Genomic DNA, 19,429 nt, shown 5'->3' with positions numbered 1-19,429 from the left:
TGAACACATAACAAGTACGTTAAAGAAGAAAGTCTATGCTGGCCGACACAAGCCGGAGGTGGGAGCGAGCAAGATGCTACTGCTTTGATAGCTGCTGTAACAGCCCAATTCTAAGACAATCTTAATCTTTTGAAAATCTATCACAACTAATGGCTAGAAAATATATATCAGAACAAATTACCTGTTTTTTACATTTCTGGCCACAGAGTAGCCAATGAAGTCAGGTTTAAACGCATCTTAGTTGCTATAGTGCTCACAAAACAAAGAAGGGTATCAGCTAACTCTCTGATTTTATTTAAAAACTATCTTTTTTATCATCTTGCCTTCTGTGAGCATTTTTCATGCGCTTATATATCCTATTTTTATATTACCAATGTCTCAGGATTAGTGATTTTCATTTCTTATTTTTGTAAAATATTTCAAGATTCCAACCTGTTAAGTGAATTTGGGAACCAAGTTTTTGTGTGGTCAGTTCTTACACAAGGTGTTTAGAAAACAAACTCACAAAGTGGATTCCTAGTGATGTTATAAACATTTATCAAATAACCAACCATTTCCTATAGAAAGATGAAATGTGGGCACTGGTTTATTACAGCTTATGAAAGTCATACAACAGAGCATAGCCTTTGTTCCCAAGTGTCGGGTTGGGGCACAAGGGGTTCAGAGTCTGGCAGAATTGTCAGCTTCTTCTGACACAATCTGTGTGGCAGGAGCCACAGTTAATGACTACTGTGTCTTATGATCTGTGACATAGAGACACTCATTATTAAGCTGACACTAGCCACAAATTGCTAGCAAAGAAGCCTAAACCTATGTGCTACATTTTTATTAGTATGATTCAGGTCTCACTTTAGTAACACTTCAAGGGCTTTTTGTATCTTAGACTAAGTGCAAAGTTAGAGTAAAGTAAAAAAGGAAAATCTAATGGTTAAATTTCCCATTTGTATTTTATTTTCTGTAATACTTTTTTTCATAGATATTTTTAATAGATTTAAAAAGCACTGTACCTTGCACAGGAAACTGCATCTTATATTTAAGAAGCACAGTATGTATTCTCTAGCTGTAAATGCTGCATATTAGGTAAGTTTATAAGAGCAGATACTAGCTGTGTGGCTTAAATTTTCCATAATTTTACCAAACTTCTGGTCTGTTTAAAGTGTCATTTCCTGATAAAGTTATATGAAATTAACACACAGCAATTAAAAAATTTATCAACTCATCTTTGTATTTCTGTCATTTTGCTCTATATATTTTGAAGAAAACTGTGAATATGTGTTTGGCACTGTTATATTTTCTTGAATAGGCCTTTTGTGTCCATAATTTACTGAGTCTTTACATGTAGTAATGCTTTCTACATTAAAACCTGTTTGATCTATCCAAGTCAGAGCTAGCAGAGGCTAAGTTACAGTGTAAGACTAAGTATTCATCATTACTCCCAAAAGAGTAAGCAAATTAAATATGTGTGCATTACATGTACTCTTATATTAAAATGTATTTCCAAGAGCACCTAAATTTTTGCATATATATATATATATATATATATATATATATATATATATACACACATACATATATACTTTTGTGATAACTACTTTTAAAAATAAAAATTAAGGTATCTTTTAGAAAAGATTCCTTATTGTTTTTAATTATGTGTACATGCACATGTCTGTGTGTGAGTATGTGCAAGTGAGTACAGACATGTGTGGTAACTGAATCCTCTGGAGTTGGAGTCACAGGCACCTTGTAAGCTGCCTGACAAAGCTGCTGGGAACAGAACCTGGGTCCTCTGTAAGAAATCTTTATTGCTGAACCATCTTCTCTACAGCCCCTAAGACATCTTTTTTTTTTTTTTAAGTCTCAAATTTAGGTCTTAAAATGTATGTAAAAGCATAAGGAGACAAACTTCTGATGCACACATAAACTCAGGAAATTTTATTTTTCTTCATGTTGATAATGTTAGACTTTAGCTGACCTTCATATTGTGAAAATGGCCAAACAAAAATAAAGTCCTATAACTAAAAAGAGTTTATAAATTATTATACTATGAAATGAGAAGATTTTTAAAGTCTTTTTTAATTAATTTTTTACATTCCAATCCCAGTTCCCCCTCCCTCCTCTCCTCCTGTTCCCCCACCTCCCATCTGCTCCTCAGACAGGGTAAAGCTTCCCCTAGAAAGTCTACTAAGTCTATCCCATCATCCCGTTGAGGTTGGACAAAGGCACCTTCCCACCCCCGACACTCCTGTGTCTAGGCTGAGCAAGGTATCTCTCCTTATAGAATGGGCTCCACTAAGTCAGTTTATGCATTCGAGTTAGACTGTGGACACACTGCCAGTGGCCTCGTATACTGTCCCAGTTGCACCATTGTCACCTATATTAAGGGAGCCTAGTTCAGTCTTATGTAGGTTTCCCCATTTGTCAGACCAGACTCAGTGATCTCTCACTAGCTTGGGTCAGCAGATGCATTAAAAAAAAAAAAAAATCTTTCCTGCAGTCATTGGTGGTGCACTCCTTTAATCCCAACACTCGGGAGGCAGAGGCAGGCAGATCTCTGTGAGTTCGAGGCCAGTCTGGTCTCCAGAGTGAGTGCCAGGATAGGCTCCAAAGCTACACAGAGAAAAACCCTGTCTTGAAAAACCAAAAAAAAAAAAAAAATTTCCCATGTTAAGATTGGGGAATACTATGATGTAGGGAGTTAAGACTCTGTATGGTTCCACAATGAATGGTTTGAAATTGGAAAAAATAAATGGAATAGTCAACATAGCAAGGATTGACATAATGTCGATTACAATTGTCATCAGTTTGGCAAATCATATTTTATTCTTGGTATCTGTGCCAAATATGGAAAGTTGACTGATAAGATACAAGCCTTAGAGAGACCTACTAGTGAAATTAAGAAAAGTATTCACACACAAACAGAGGAGTTCAGAGCAGAACCTTCTGTACCATTGCCTGATGAAACTAAAGAGAAGTGGCCCAGGTTATAAGAAAATCAACCTTAATTTATCCAGTTACCACACAAGAATGACCACCAGATAATAGGCACTCCCAAGGCTATACAAAGTTTAACTGGAATCCTGTAAAAATGTTAGATTTAAGGAGATTTAAGGAAGCAGTCATTTCATATAGTATGCATTTACCCTGTGTGAAGCAGAAGTTAATTTTTTTTTGTAATCGGACACAATTTTTATTGCAACGTGGCCACTTTTGTGAGGGTAGGGAATTTGATCTCAAAACAATGTTCCATTTAAGGCTCTTTTATACAGAAGTTGCCATCATGACTGATATTCAAAATATCTGTAGTACTTCAAGACTCATACGGTAAACATAAAACTCCTACATTTATTCAGTAGTGTATACTCAATGGGAAACCAAAGATGTCAACACAGTTATTGAAGAAGATATTCAGGTAAGAGGAATGAACACTGAGGTACTAGATAAATCAAGGACAGAAAATAAAACTTAATTGGCATTCTTTTTAAGGGATTAAACACATTTTTTTTAAAAAAGTACTTTTAATGCATAGTGTTAATCTGTGCTGCCATGTCATAAAAATAGGCTTGCCAAGGCAGGTGAGGTGCACAAATGCTCCAGTGCCTCGGAACTGTAATCAAGTGCAACTATAAATAATACTGAAAAAAGTTTACCATATGACCAGTGGACAATACTTTCAAGGCATTCAATTAGCTTACCCTTTGTAGTACTCTAAGCTATTCACATTGACAATCACATCCATTGTAGTGCTCACTGCAAGGAAGGCATGTAACCAGTTGTTTTGGCTAAAATAAGACAGGGAAGGCATTCCTTGGGTTCTACATAAAAGTAACTGTATTAAACAGCCTAATGTCAATCCCTGACTGGCTTCTTAATTCACTCATTCATTCATTGTGTTGAAAGGCCCAGTGGAAAGGGGAATAAACAAAAAACAAAACCCAATATGACTCCAGTGGACTGAACTGAAGAAATGGAAGCCCCTTAAGATCAGATGGCACTTGGCTATTATTTTATAGTGGCTTTCCTTCAAGGGAAACTACAAAACTGCCGCCCAGTTTCTCTCTCAATGTCGAGTGGTCCTTAATGTCGTCCAATCCATTTACTTGCCACTCATGTTTAATGCATGTAAATTTCTTTTTAATGGCATCTTTAGAGCTACATAAATCATCTTGCTTTTTAACAGTGTACTTTCAGGAGCCCAGAATATAAATACTAGGTCTTCTTTCTTAGACTCTTTTGTTTCATATGTGGCATCATACAAAGCATGCCAGCAATCATTCAGAGGTAGCAACTTCACAAAAGAAATGTAGGGGTCCTCTACAGTATCACCAATGTCACCCACCAAGATCTGCTTTGCTTCCTCTACAATTATTTGTCTTTTGTCATCGCTTAAACAGAAGAGAACTGCTTTCTTTTTTTTTTTATCTCCTCTTGTGTAGAAGATTTTCTTACTTTCATATCATTAAAAACTTTGATGACTTCATCATTCACTGTAACTCCAGATGCCATATGGGCAACTTCAAAAAGAATTATCCCCCAAGACTGGAAAGATTTAGCTACAGCAGTATTAGAAGTTGGTCCTCAGTTACAATGGAAAATGTGGTGTAAGAGGAAGCTAGGGAGCCAGGCAAGATCAGCACCAATAGATGAGTGGATTAGAAATACAGTTGATATTGGATCTCACTTATGATGCACCTCTAATAGAAGTGATTTCTAAAAATTTTAAGTAAAGTCAAAAGGTCAAATGTTTTAAATTATGGTAAACAAGGTCATCTGAAAAGGAATTGTAGGCAGAAATGTTGCAGGATATTTGTTGGCAATGACACTTGGAGACTGCCAATAAAGTTTCCTTTGAATCAGAGGGTGGAGTCAGCAATTGGCTGATGGGAATTAGCCTTAGAGGTTTTAGAGGACTAAGGATACATATAGAGAGACACAGAAAATAGCAGGGAGGGGCTTAGAAAGATTCACAGGCCTTTTGGATCAGAGAAGGAGAGAGGAGGTCACTGGTCACCTCTCTGTTGCTTCATTGATTCAAGGTAATCTTGGAGTGTCATCGAGAATGAATACCTGACAACAGAGATGCCTGTAGGAGCATCTTTTTTAACTTTTTTCAGTATTATTTATAGTTGCACTTGATTACAGTTCCGAGGCGCTGGAGCATTTGTGCTCTACACTATAGAAAAGCAGTAACTGGACAGAATGGGCACCTATTAGATAGATCCCAGCTCTGTCCAGTAAAAAACTTGCTAGGAGAGCTTGCAAGCCAGGGAGGCAAACACCCAAGACTTCACAGAAGCAGGAAGACTCTATGACATGGCAAATGGATTCATACTTTATCAGCCACAAGACAGGAAACAGATGTTGTGATTTGGAAGACAAATGATAGCTCTTGTTCAGAAGAGTTTTACATGAGACACTGTATTTGTGCTATATGGCACTGAGGAGCATTAATGGGACTAAAGTGGAAAACTGCAGAAAGATAACAATATTTCTGAAGCTTGTATGGAAGGATTTCCTAAGAGTAACACAATCTTATGGGAGAATGGGTTGCCTTTAAGGTAACAAGTTCAAATGCAATCTGGATACTCAAGTGAATGCTGCAAGGGTAACTAAAACACCAGAGGTGATTTTACAGCTGTGGCTTCCCACACTCGAGTGGTGAGATCAATGGTGAGGTGTGCTGCAAGCAATCTGTTACAATCATAAATTACCAAGCTGGGGTTTATTCTTTAGATTCTGGGATATCATTACAATTCCACTTGTTATTAAATATTTTCTTAAGCAAAAATAAAAGAACCCCCATTGCTGGGCAGTGTTCTCTCCTTAAGTGTGTTTTTGGGCTAAAAGAAGGAGTGAATCCCAAATCAGATGAGTGGCAAAGCTCTGCTTTGGAAGGGAGGTGGGGGCATATTTCCCCCTTTAAGTTAACTTTAACACTTTATATGACTGATTGTCTCTATCTTGCACCTGGGCATACACTGGCACTCTATGAAAGGGCTTGTGAGCACTTGCAGGCTCTACCTGTCTGTCTATTTGATTTTTCACAGAATAGTCATTCAAATGATTTCTGTGGGACCAAAGGAAAACATATGTTTTATACAGTATTTTCTTGAAATGAACACAGATAATGTAAATATGGCCAGAAAACATTATTTCCTTTTTGAAACAGTAAATATTTTTCCTCTAAGTAGAAATTGATATGAACTGGTAACTAAGGAACCTGAACTAAGGAACCTGAATTTAGCCAACCCGATCCCAATCCAAACTTGACTTGCCTTTTTGCTTTTCATCTCCCTGAATAAATGATCTTGGCAGAACCAGCTGTCACAATGGCCAACTGTGGAAGTGCCACCATAAAAAAAAAAAAAAATTCTTGACTGACCATCTCTGGCCTTTCCCAAGACTTCCCTGGTTTCTTCCTTATACTGCTGCCCCGCCAAATGCAAAGATGACAACTGTCTCTCTGGAATGCAAGAACTACCAAACAGAAGGGTCTGATCACCTGGTGCAGTGGGCAACTACTGGGCAGCTTGTGATTTCTGGCACCTCATAACTTTTTACTACAAAGATTTTTCATTATAAAGCTACTATTACCACATTATAAAATTTGGAAGTAGAGCAGTGAGGAAAATTGCTTGTGATTCCACTGTCCTAGGAAGCTCACTCTCTGAACTCGTGTTTATGTTGCTTGCCTTCCTGCAGGGCTATCTTGCTATAGTTTCATGACATCGGCCATTCAGCCTATTTATTTTCTTATCCTTTAAAAAGCGGCTAGCAGCTACTCATATAAATACATATCATGAGACAGGCAACTCCATATAAAACCCTCCCCCAAACAGCAAGTCCTCCTGAATTTCCAGTGTCTACATGTGGGTAGTTTCTCAACACCCAGGCTGAGCCACCTCTGTCTTGTCTCTCTCTGCTCTGCCACTTGTTTCCACATTCTTCTCTTCATCATCTTGTCTTAACCTCAGCCTCCATTTACCTTGCTCCATCTCCAGTCCAGGTCTGCAGACTTACTCTTGTAAAGCTTCTCTGACATTTCCCCGGCTTACTTCTTCTCCCTTTCCTTCAGTCTTTTGATAACTTTTCCCCCTCACGATGTCTGAATTCCCACTGAACAATGACTGTGTGGTTTTCCAAATAAAGAACACTATTTGCTATTAATCTGGGTTTTTTTTTGCAGTACTTTTTTTAAACCCATTTTCTCCATGAAACCCTTGCCCACATACTTGCATACTAGATATAAGCAGAGATAGAGAAGCAAGTATTAATACATCTGCCATATACAACTATAAAACTGGAGAGAGTAAGTGGAGCAGCTGTTTCCAACCAGTAACAGAGATGAGCTATAACCCTAAGGGGAGGGAGGCCCAACATTACCTAGGGGACTGTTCATGCTGGTGCTTTGGAGAGGGATCTGCAAAGAGCAGGCTTGCTCAAACCTCTATGCACAGCAGAGACTGCTCAGACATTGGGCCAAAGTTTGCTCATGTACATGAGCCATTCTAGTTTTAGATTATAGAAACATGTAACTGAGAATATGTGCTGAGGATACAGCTCAGTAGCAGAGAATTGCTTAACATGGATAATCTTTGCCATACGAGTATTTTAGGGGTGGGTGGAGATAGTGCCTATGAAAAGAAGCTAGGCAGTTTTAGGCAACATGCCCTCTCTTGGCTTATGCCTACTAATCATCACTGCTTATTGCATTAGAGAAGGAAACATACAGAGGTTTGCATCAGAGGAAGATGAGGGATGAATACTTTGAAGGTGGGCCATCAATTCTCTGTGGTAGACTAAAATCAAAAGGATGTGCATACCTCATGGGTACACCATCAAAGGCCATGCTAGTCCAAGGTAAGCTCCAAGAAAAACCAAAGTCACAGTCGTCACCAAGGCACCCCTCTAGAAAAGGGCCAGAAGTATCTGGAAACTATCTTTGGGCATAGAGGGAACGGATAGGGTGGTTTCTCTCACACCCTACACACTGCCTTTGACAATCAGCTGCTGCTATTATTCCTATTACAGTTGTCCCTGGCTGCAACCCTGCCTTTTCTTTCCTAGCATCATCCCCAAGAATTTTTAAAAAGGCTCCTAACAGTCTGCCATTCAAAATTTTCTTAATTGACAAAGAGTTACTAGGAGCAGTGGGGTGTCTGCAGGTCAGGCCTAAACAAGCGTGTATGAGGAGGCTGTGCCTGCTGCCTACTTCACAGCATGTTGAGGGAGGCCCCTCCATGCTAAGCTTGAAGGAAACATCAGTCTCTTTGTAGAGTCCATGGGTGTCTTCCTATTATCCCTCATACTGATGCTGAAGCTAGGTAAGGCCTAGAAGTAACTCTTCTGCTCTCATGGCTAATAGCTAGTGAGAGGACATCTCCACAAGGGCTCAGCTTTTAGCTTGTATAGTCAAGTTCAGGGATGAAGCAAACCCATCCTTGCCCACTAAGCTGCCTAAGGAACACATGGAAAGTGGACATGGTATTCATCACCCAGGGATGCAAGCTGCCTACTGCACAGAATGGCAGTGAAATTTCCATCCTACCATCAGTGAGAGGCCTGCAGGAAAGGGCGTCATCAAGGTCTCGAGCAGTAGATGGGTCAATGGTGAAGATACAGTCTTTTCTAGGAAAGACAGAAAACACAATTAGCACAAATAATCCACTGTCATAGAATGCTAAATAACAGTTCATTTTGCACATGTGATCTGTTGCAAAGGGAGGAAATGTGAGACTGGAGGAGATAAAGGAGTAGTCACCCTTGGCTTCCTCTCCATGACCTTATACCAACTTCTTCTTGCCCTGAGAGAGAACAAGCGTCATCAGGCAGCCAGGAGGCAGCTTACAGGAAAGAGGCTTCCCAACAAGAATTCTGTTTCAAGAGGGGCAGGTCCTCCTGATCAGCTTCTCTCTAGTGTCTGAGGTGGCCTCCCTATCCACAGAGTATATGAGAGCAGGCCTTTTGAGGATCAGCTGCAGCTGTTTTCCTGCATTGTCTTCCATCCAGGTAAATAGAGTGCGCCCCCCCCCCCAAAAAAATGTTACCTGTCTTCTGACATGGGGACAGGACCCAATAATAAGTTTTTAAAAAATATGGGCCCAAATAATGAACTTAGTTAAGCATAATATAATCCTATTCAGAAATAGACCAGATCAGTTTGTGCTCCTGGGACAGCAAACCACTTCCCTCAGAGCCACATAAAAAGCTGGATGTGGAGGCACACACACACACCCCAGAAATCCCCCGGTAATATGGGAAGTGGGGGTAAGAGCACTGCCCAGAAGCTCATATGTCAGCTAGACTGGTGTACACAGAATGACAGAAACAAAAAGAGAGATCCTGCTTCAACAAGGTGGAAGAAGAGAAGCCACTCCTGAAAGCTGTCCTCTGACCTCTACACACACACTGCAACAAGTGGAAGACACCATGCACTTCAGACACTGGACGGAAAGGACCTGCACTGGATTTGACTGGAAAATCTCTTGGGGACTAGCTTCCATGGTACCAGAAGACATCATACAAGTTTCCAAATCAGGGAAGAAACCAACAGTGTGACCATCAGCCATGATGCATTTAAACCACAACAATGAACAGCATGGCAAGAAAGCCCTAAGGGTGCAGCAGTGGCCCACGTGTCTTGATGGTAACAGAAATCAGTAGTTGTCTAATTGGGCAGATGGTCCACTCAACAAGCAGAAATCATGCCTGGTTCCAGAAACCTAGCCAACTACCTGGGGCCAGTGAAGTCAGAATCTTGGAGGAGAACCTATACCCACCATCTTACAAAACCAGTGTGTTCCCTAACTACATCTGAAAGATTTATCCTTATGCACATAAATAAGTGTAGCTCTTACCCCTCCTCAAGGAAACCTCTCTTTGTAAAAGATGGGGACCATTATAGAAAACCATAACCAATTAAAATGTAGAATTGTGGAGCCCAGTTCCAATAGTATATCTATATCATATCCTACACCTAAGAGGCTCAGGGAAGAGAGAGTGGAATGATTTTAATAGAGAATTGGCAGTTTGGTGAGATTGTGTCTCACCAACATATGGCTGCCCAAATATGACCTGACAAGGATGACAGCAATAGCTACTCTAATGTGGATGGGGAAAGCCCCCTGAGGCCTTAACCCTAGACAAAGAACTACCAGCAACAAAGAAAGTCTGAGAGAGAAGAAACAGTCTTCTCCAAGGAAGAGCATACCAACTGGTTTCCCAATATCAAATGCTCAGCCTTGAAAACATATACATACAAGAAAAATTATATGGAATGAGTAGGTTGTATTTATATATTTAAAAATACACATGTGTGAATGTGTGCATGTGCATGTGCATGTGCACGCACACACACACACTGTCAACACATACATGACAACAATTAAAGAAAAAGAGGCCATGAAGCCGGGCGTTGGTGGCACACACCTTTAATCCCAGCACTCAGGAGGCAGAGGCAGAGTTGGAGACCAGCCTGGTCTCCAGAGTGAGTGCCAGGACAGCCTCCAAAGCTACACAGAGAAACCCTGTCTCGAAAAACAAACAAACAAAAAAATGAGACTATGAATTTGAAAGAGAACAAGGTAGGGAGTTTATGGGAGAGGATGGAGGGAGGAAAGAAATGGCAGAAAATAATGTAACTAATCTCCAACTGAGAACACAGCTTAGTGGAAGAGCTGTTGGAGTATGCCCAAGTCCTTAGGTTCAGTCTATACTCAGTATCAAGGGAAAGCTAACTAAGAAATAATAGTTTGTTTGGTGTGGTTCTATTTTCAAAGTACAGATTTATAATGACAGAGAGCAGATCAGTGGTTGTCAGGGCTTGGGAATGAGGTGTGTGGGTGTTGTTAGAGGAGCAGAGTTTTGCTAATCTTATCTGTGGTGTCTAAGATCTATGTGTGATTTAAAAGTATGAACATGCACACCAAGTAAAGGTCAATTTTACTGTTCGTTCATTTAGAAATAATTTAAAATTAAATATATGTGTGTGAGTTAGACTTTCTGTTTTCAGTGTTTAATACTATATGTGTTTTGATCAAACCCTCCCCCAACCCCCTCCCCTCCAGTTCCTTCCCTCTCCACCTCCACCATTTTCCCCTTCCAACTTCACAACTCTTTAAAACAAAAAAACAAGCAAGCAAACAAAATGAGTCTCTTTAGTGCTTTCTTTAACTGTATGGGTATAGGACCACCTACTGGTGAATAGGCAGCCTCTCGGTGCCCATATTCCTAAAGAAAACTGCCTCTCCCTTTTCCAGCAGTCATCAATCACCAGCAGCTCCTCAGTTAGGGGTAAGACTTGACGAGGCCCTCTTCCATCTATGCTGGGATTTCAGCTGGCTTGATCTTGGGTAGCTCGTATGTGTTCAATCACAGGTGCTCTAAGTTCAGTGTTCAGCAGTGCTGCCACATCCAGCAAATACTACTGCACGCAAACTTCCACTACAATCTTTCTGCTCCCTCTTCTGCAATGATCCCCGAGCCTTATGGGAAGAAACTGTAATACAGATGTTCCATTTAGAGGTGGTCATCCCCCAGCCTCTTATTCTCTGCCTACTAACCAGCTTTAGGTCTCTGTATTAATAATGTTCATCTTCTGCCAAAAGAAGCTTCTCTGATGAGGGTTGAGAGATGCACTAATCTATGGGTATATAGATTAATTTAAGGAACAGTTTTTTTTTACTATGTCCATTTAGTAGAACAACAGTATTATATTAGATTCTCCCTTAGGGACTATGACCTAGTCAGCCACAAGGTTTTTGTTCAGTTTATGGTACCAAGTATGAATTCCTTTTTGTGAAGTAGGTTTTAAATCCAACCAGAAAGTAATTGGTTACTTTTATAACACTTGTGCCACTATTTCATGAGTGATCCTATCTTGCCAGGCCAGTCATTACTATAGGTCTTCAGATTCATACCTGGGTAAGACTGCAAATTACTCCCTCCATCCCCAGCAGCATGCACAGAACCTTCCAGCACTATGAAATCTAGCCAGTAAGAGGAAGACTCCAGGTTGGCACTAACTTGATCTTCCATGCCCTATGACTCAATTACTTTTTGTCTTTCAGCCATAGGGTCTTACCATCAAGTTCTGGAGGTGACCAAGGGCAGTGGCAATAGCTTTTAATGTATGTGTGTGTGTGTGGGGGGTCTAGGATAACTCCATTTAAATTCCTTTTATATATGTATTATTTTAGGAAGCTTCTATAGTAGGTTTCCATGTAGCATTTTCGAAGGTCTTTAGTGTTAGTTTTCCCTTTCCATATTCTCTTCTCTACCCTGTCCTTCTATCCTCTACTCCACCTAAAAAAAGATTATTTAATGTTATGATATATGCCTGAGTGTATGTACATGTATTACATGAAATGTGGTGCCCACAGAAGCCAGAAGGTGGTATTGGATACCTTGAGGCTGGCATTACAGACAACTGTGAACCACCTCATGTGAGTGCTGGGAACAAAACCCAGGTCCTCTGGAAGAGCATCGAGTGCTCTTAATCACTCAGTCATCTCTCTAGCCCCTTTCCCTGCCACTCCCGTCTAACCCTTCCTGTTCCATTATTCCCTTTCTCCACTTTACAGTGCTTATGTTCTACCCGCCTTTTCTTGAAATTCTCCCCCTCATGACGCTTTTACTAGTTTCTTGACTTCTATGAACATGTCAATTTAAATACACATCTAAAGAGTCAAAGCTGGCATCTACATATGAGAGAGAATGTGTGACATTTGTCTGTTGGGGACTGGGTTATCTCAGAATGATTTCCAGATCCATTCATTTACTTTCAAATTTCTTAAGTTCATTTTTCTTTGCAGCTTAATAATATGTCATTGTGTATATGTACCACATTTTTATTAACCATTCATTAGTTGATGAACATTGTTTCCATTTTCTGGTTATTGGGAATAAGCAGCAATGAATATGGATAAGCAAGTTTCTCTGCAGTAAGATGCTAGAATCCTTGGGAAATATGCCTAGGAGTGGTATAGCTGGATCATGTGGTAGATGGACACCTGTGAGGAACTGCCACAGATTTCCAAGTGAATGCAGCAGTTTTCACTCCCATCATCAATAAATGTTCACTTTTCCTTACAGCCATGCCAGAATCAGCTGTATTCATTCATTCATTCACTCATTCATTCATTCAGTTTTTAAATCTTAGCTGTTCTGACTGGTATAAGATGAAATGTTGGATAACTGATAACATAAAGTCCCAGAAGATCAAACTGATTCTGATTATACAGTAATAGACTGTCCAATGGGGAGGACCTTGAACTTAGTCTACAAGGTGAAGGAAGGACACACTGCTCCTTGCTCATTTTTGTCTCCTCCATAAAATCTTGTCAAATGCTTCACATAACACTGAGTACTCAATAAAAATACTTGTGTAACTAAATCTGACATGTCACACGGGGTACTAGGGTTGGTTTGGTCCTTTTATTTCATCATAATGACATCATAAGAAGCTGAAAGAATGTCTCTCTAGGTCAAAATAAAAAATGCTGTTAGTCTGGATGGGGCATGTTCATTAATTTGCTTGGAGGATTAACTAGTAAGTTGTGTCTTTGTAAATGTCTCCATTGCTCTGGGGCAATTATTTCTATAAACACAATGAATGAATACTAACGCCTGCTAAGACATTTCTAGCCTGAAACAGTCTCTGTCATCAGCAACACAGTTCTGCTTCTGTGGTTAGTTTGTAATGGTTTTTAGTTTTGTTCTGTTTTTTTCTTTGCTCTTCTACAGCTGTTTTCGGAGTAAAATCTTAGTTCACTCCATCATAACTTTTTTGATCTGCTCTTAAGCCAGAAATATAAAGTCAAGCTAAAGTGAGCTACAAGGTACAGTACTCAGGGGTCTTACTGTGAAGAAAAGCTGAACAAGTGGTCCTCAGAACCAGGGTCCACCTGCAAGCATGGCCTGCCACCCGCTTGTAAACAGCCTGAAAGCCAACATCAGCTTTTGCGTTTTTATTACATATTTTATGTGTATGGGTGTTTTGTCTGCTTGTTTGTATGTGTACTACTAATGTGTCTGATGTCTGCAGAGAGCAGAAGAGGGTGTCAGATCCTCTAGAATTACAGATGGTTGTGAGCCGCCTTGTGAATGCTGGGAATTAAACCTGAGTACTTCTAGAAGAGTAGCCAATGCTCTTAACTACTGAAGCAATCTCTCTAGCCCCAATTTTTGTGGGCTGAAACCCACATTTTTAAATGGCTGAAAACAAATCAGAAGAGTATGATTTCATGGCACTTGAGAATTATATTAATTCACTTGTATAAATTAATAGATATTTCTGATTGGGATAGGCCCATACTTTTTTGACACAATAGCAGAGTTGACTTAATGTATGCTTACACTGTTTACTGTGTGAGAGGATGGGAGTGTAGCTAAGTGACAGAACAACTGCTCATTCTTAAGACTTGATCCTGAGCACTGAAAAACATCACTATGTGCCCTTGAATAACTTTAAGTTGATGTTTCTAATACATTAAATGAAAACAATCAATTTGTATATGCTGAGCTGATTTCCTAATGATAGGATGTGTTAGTGCCTTTAAGTTGGTATTAGCAGCTCCGACGAGAGACACTGCTGCCAGACTCATCTGGCTCTGGCACTTTTCTGTGGTGGTATAGCATCTCCCTGAAGCTGGGTTCTGCAAGGGAGCTCCTTTGGAGATCAAAAACTGCAATGGGACATTCTACACAGACTTCCAGTGCAACCTTTGGCCTAAAAAGGAGCGTTAGCACCACATGAGCCCACCCTGAGAGACAACAGGGGACTATGCCGCTCAATACAGGAAGTCTGACCAATTGGTGCTCTATTATGCAACTTACGGGTGAAGTTGGCACAATACAAAGAATCAGTCATGTGAGCTGATCTCACAGATGGATAAATTTTTATGCTTTATGCTTAAGTTTCTGTCTTTGCTTTGGCTCCCAGGAAACTTAGAAAAACCATCTGTAAATGCTTCTGGAAGATTTTATTTGCAGTTTCTAGCTTTTACCTTGGTTTTACCTATTTTGCTATTTAAAGACACCTTTTGCCTCATTTCCTAATTTTAAGAAAATCACAAAATAAAATTAAAATGTAAAAAAGAAAGTCACTGTATTATATATAGTATCTGCAAGCTTCCTAAAGCTAAATTTTTAGGAAAGGGAGAGTACAAACAAATCCATGAATACTAAGATTAGACTGTAGAGAGCATGCTGGGACAAAGAGCCATGCAGTATGGACCAAGAACAGATTTCTAGACAAAGTCAAACTCAGAATTGTTTCAACAAGGGTTTGTTCTGCAGGGGTGGACTGTAGACTTGCTCTCTTACTACAGAAATTATGGCAGTAAGTAATAGTGAGTGACCCTGATAACCCCCAGTTCTCAATGCTAGAGCCCAGTGATTTAACCCATTGTCATCTCTGTGATTAGAAACCTGCATGACAATGTGGTGAGCGAGAGCTCCTTCTGGTTGTGGCCACAGTGGCTGGGAGCCGCTGGGTATCGATGAAGGTGCACTGCATCCTCCAGCTGCTTCTCTTATGCTTGAGATTTTACTGGCCCCCTTCCTGGAAGGCTTTGGTCTCACAACATGCAGGGAGCAGGCTGGCCTGCCAGCTTTTAGAACCTGTGAGACCAAATATTTAAAGAGTTCCGCAACAATGGTTAGAAAGAAGCTAAACCTGACCCACAGAAAATAAAGTGCCAGGTGTGGGAGGGAAAGAATGGTACTCCAGGAGGCTGCAGCATTCCAATTCTGAGCAACAGTTATGTAATCTGAAAGCAACTGACTGAGGGGCTAGCAGAACTTTTTAAAGGAACAACAAACTTCCAAGGCAGCCTGTTTCACTTGAAGCCATCAGCTCTAGTAAAGGACACGTGACGAAGAATTAAAAGCCTTCTGTGCTCCCTTATGATCCAGCTAAGAGCCCTGAGAAACAACCATACAGAAGACATTTCTGTTCCTTTGTCATTCACATCCTTAAGGTGGTTCTCAACCTGTGGGTCTTGATCCTCTTGGGAGGAATGGATCGAACAACCTTTTAACAGGGATTGTATATCAGATATCCTGTATATAGGATATAATTCACAACAGTAGTAAAATTACAGTTATAAAGAGAAATGAAATAATTTTATGGTTGGGGGTCACCACAACATGAGGAACTGTATTAAAGGGTCACAGCATTAGGAAGGTTGAGAACCACTGCTCTAGATGATTCTGTCTCCTTTGTCCCCTCAAGGTGCCATCATCTCTATCCCCTTTCATCTGGAAGCAGTTGCCTAGTCTCCATAGCATTTGGTCACTATCACCTCACTAGATTTTAGCCATGACCTCTACCAATCATCACAGAAATTTTTCCCCAGGGTCATAATTTTTGGCAGATTAATCAGCAGATAGCAAGTATAGAGTCTAAGCCCTTTATCAGCTCCTTAAAGAATAAAACAAAATTTCAGTCTTGAATTCAAAGCCCTTCAGGTACTTTTTTATTTAGATTTTATATTCCAAACTTGTATCTCTATTCTCTCAACCATGGTTTGTTTCCTGCCTGTATCAGGTCACTCTCCCTACCAATTTCCAAGGTCTAAAAGACCAACCTTGCTTTGAAAGACCCAAGCATAATGCCATCTTTTCCCCAGAGGTCTCCAGAACTCTACAGAGTGGAAGCTATATCTTCTATCCTATTCTACCCATGCTTGTGACCCACCCCGACGGTAGTGGCCACTGTCCTTGATAAACTGATACTTATTTATGTACAGGTCTTACCACTGTGACAAGGCAGAGACAATTTCAGGTCTGGCAGATTTCCCTGCATCTGCAACACTGAGAACACGCATGCAATGACAAGCTGCTTAAGAGATGAATGAAAGAATAACTAAAGGGCTCTCTTTAGCACTTTTCCATTTAAAGCTGCCACTATGCCTTGGGAAACACATTTAGGATTAGAACTCATGACTTCTTGGCATGGGATCCTGTGGTCACACCACAGTGTTATTGTTTCCAAGGGTGTCCTTTTCTGTCTTCATCCCATCTTCTTTTCTCATAAAATAGTGTTTTACAAACTGTGGTTTAGGAACCATTTCCAGATTAACAAAATTTATCGAGGTCCTCCTCTGCCCGTGACTCTGGGCTTGTCTCCTTGGGAGCAAGCAACAATGATGGGAAGGATCTGGGTCAATGGTGGTGAATGGAAAAAGAAATCTAAGAAATAACTTTAATACGATAAAGAATAAAATTTTTACTCCAATACTTTCTTAGTTAGATGGTATCACAGTTAATAGAGAAAGCAGAAAATTTTAGTTCAAGCATATCAGAAGAAATAGACAAGGAGAGCACATATTTAAGGTACTGTATCCCCAGGAACACTGCCATAGCTCCAAGCCAGGTGAGAATCCCTGCACTGTCAGCATCTCACTGCATCCTCACTGGCTGGGATGACCATCAGAGTTCAGTCTGTCCTTCCCAGTCTAGGAAGAGGCACAACAACCATTCTTTAAAATGGCAGTCACTAAAACCTTAAAACCAATTCTTTCTCTCAGTTCTACACACAGATGATGCTGGAGTTAGACACCCAATTCCAGATTTTTAAAAATAAAAATCTAAGTTCTGTTGAGAGAACAAAGTGACCATGGTCCATTTGCACCAACCCTTTACTTCTACCTTCCACTCAGTAATGAAGTGACATCCACAAAGATATACTATGGGCAGAAAGAAATGGCACAGCATTCTTGGAAAGCCTCTTTTACCTAGCCAGGAATTCCTCACTGTGGGTCCACAAAAGGCAGCCTCCAGTGCTGGCAAATGTTGGCAAATGAATGTGGTTCTTTAGTTCTTTGACCTTCTATAGAACAATGATGAAATGGGACTCAGAACCACCTGAAATATCGTTCCCTGTTCCATTCTTCCTCACTCACCTGCTGTCCTTCTCATGGTTCTGCAAATGCCACAGGAGAAGATTCAGCTGCTGCTGTGGGTGGCTGACTCAGCCAGGGGAGCAGACAGTGAATTCCACACAACCGCTTCCCTCTGAATTCCCAGGGACACTGAAAGAGTAGCAGTACAATGCTCTATAGTGACTGATCGGGGAGCGGGTGGGGGGGGGGAGACACCTGGTAGCGCAAGGCTGAAATTCCAGCACCTGAAAGCCATCAGGATCAGGAGTTTTAAGTCAGCCAATGAGACACAATGAGTTCCAGGGTACCCTGGACCTAGTAATAAAATCCCAAGTCCCTGTTCCCTCAAACCTATTCACCAGAGGTTACCATTTAGCCATACTTACTTCCCGTTCTGTGCCCCTCAAAATCTCCCTTTGTACATTGGTTTATTTCCTCTTCATACCTGAACTCCTGGTAGGAGTTACACTGCAGAACTCTCCATGCCCTCTGTACAGCAGTGCATGTTGGAGACTGTGCAATTCTATGGCATCACAACACCACAGTCTAAGCCAAGAAGGTAGTGGTTCTGTCACCCAGTTTATAAATTATATATAAGTACCTTCAACTGTCCATCACAAGTCTTCAACATGTTTCTCTTCCTGATCCAGAATCAAATTAGCTTCTACACTGTAATTTTTAGATATACCTCTTTTGTCTGGTTAATGTCTACCTGTCTTTTAACAGACTACTGTTTTCTAAAACAGTTGCCAGTTACCTTGTAATGTCATCTGTTCTGATTTATTGGGGTATTTACTCATAGAAGGGAAAAGAGAAAAATGAAGATACATAAACCAAATGTAAGGTATGGCAGCACCTGCCTGTAATTCTAGAAATCAAGAAGTGGAAGCAAGATAATCATGAATTTGAGGCTAATCTAAGCTAACAGTAAAGTTCTAGGCCAGCTTGAGAAACAGAGCAAGACCTTGTCTCCAAATTAATCTCCTCTACATATCCAATAAACAGAAAATTTTATTTAGAGGGTTGATTGCTATAAAGAGGTTGGCTAGTTAAAGACTGAGTAGCTTGAGTATTTCTCAGGTGAGATACGAGCTTCCTCCATACTGCATCTCATCAGAAGGCACACTGTCAGATGGCTTCAGTAGATAATAGATGGATTCAGTAGATGTTAAGGAACGAACAGCCAGACCAGGCTAACCGATAGCTCCCTGTTACCCAGCACAAAGAAAATATCTTCTAAGGAAAGAGACTCTCAGATCTTATGAATATACTGTTCATAAAAAAATAAAATATAAAACAACCACTCAACTAGTGCTTTCAGCATCCTTGGATGATTTTTGCTTAACTACCACTTTAAAAGTTATAAAATTGTCCATTTACTGGCTGGCTCTCTTCCACTGTGAGGAGCTTTTGCTGTCCTACCCTGTTCCACAACTATCATCTCTCTCCCTCTATCTTTGTATCCTTGCAAAGTCATTGATTTTTTTTTAAATTCAATGTGTTATAAAGCATTGTTACTATTTTTTTAGACAAGATCTTACTATGTA

General features: G+C 40.3%; 1 protein-coding gene and 1 pseudogene across 4 annotated transcripts in view; both read right to left on the bottom strand.

Moving 5' to 3' along the window:
* Dis3l2 (DIS3 like 3'-5' exoribonuclease 2) overlaps positions 1-19,429 on the bottom strand; it is a 306,233-nt gene that overhangs the window by 98,355 nt on the left and 188,449 nt on the right. For all 4 annotated transcript variants that reach the window (XM_035441100.1, XM_027397459.2, XM_035441098.1 and 1 more), the window contains one exon: positions 8,546-8,625. In XM_035441100.1, coding sequence (XP_035296991.1) covers positions 8,546-8,625 — 80 coding nt within the window. The remainder of the gene's footprint in view (positions 1-8,545; positions 8,626-19,429) is intronic.
* On the bottom strand, positions 3,704-5,057 carry LOC100775091 (annotated as a pseudogene).

This window comes from Cricetulus griseus, chromosome 2 (assembly GCF_003668045.3).
Source record: "Cricetulus griseus strain 17A/GY chromosome 2, alternate assembly CriGri-PICRH-1.0, whole genome shotgun sequence".
Classification (NCBI taxonomy): Eukaryota; Metazoa; Chordata; class Mammalia; order Rodentia; family Cricetidae; genus Cricetulus; species Cricetulus griseus.
The sequence above is the reverse complement of the archived record's forward strand: the minus strand, read 5'-3'. Positions and strand labels throughout refer to the sequence as shown.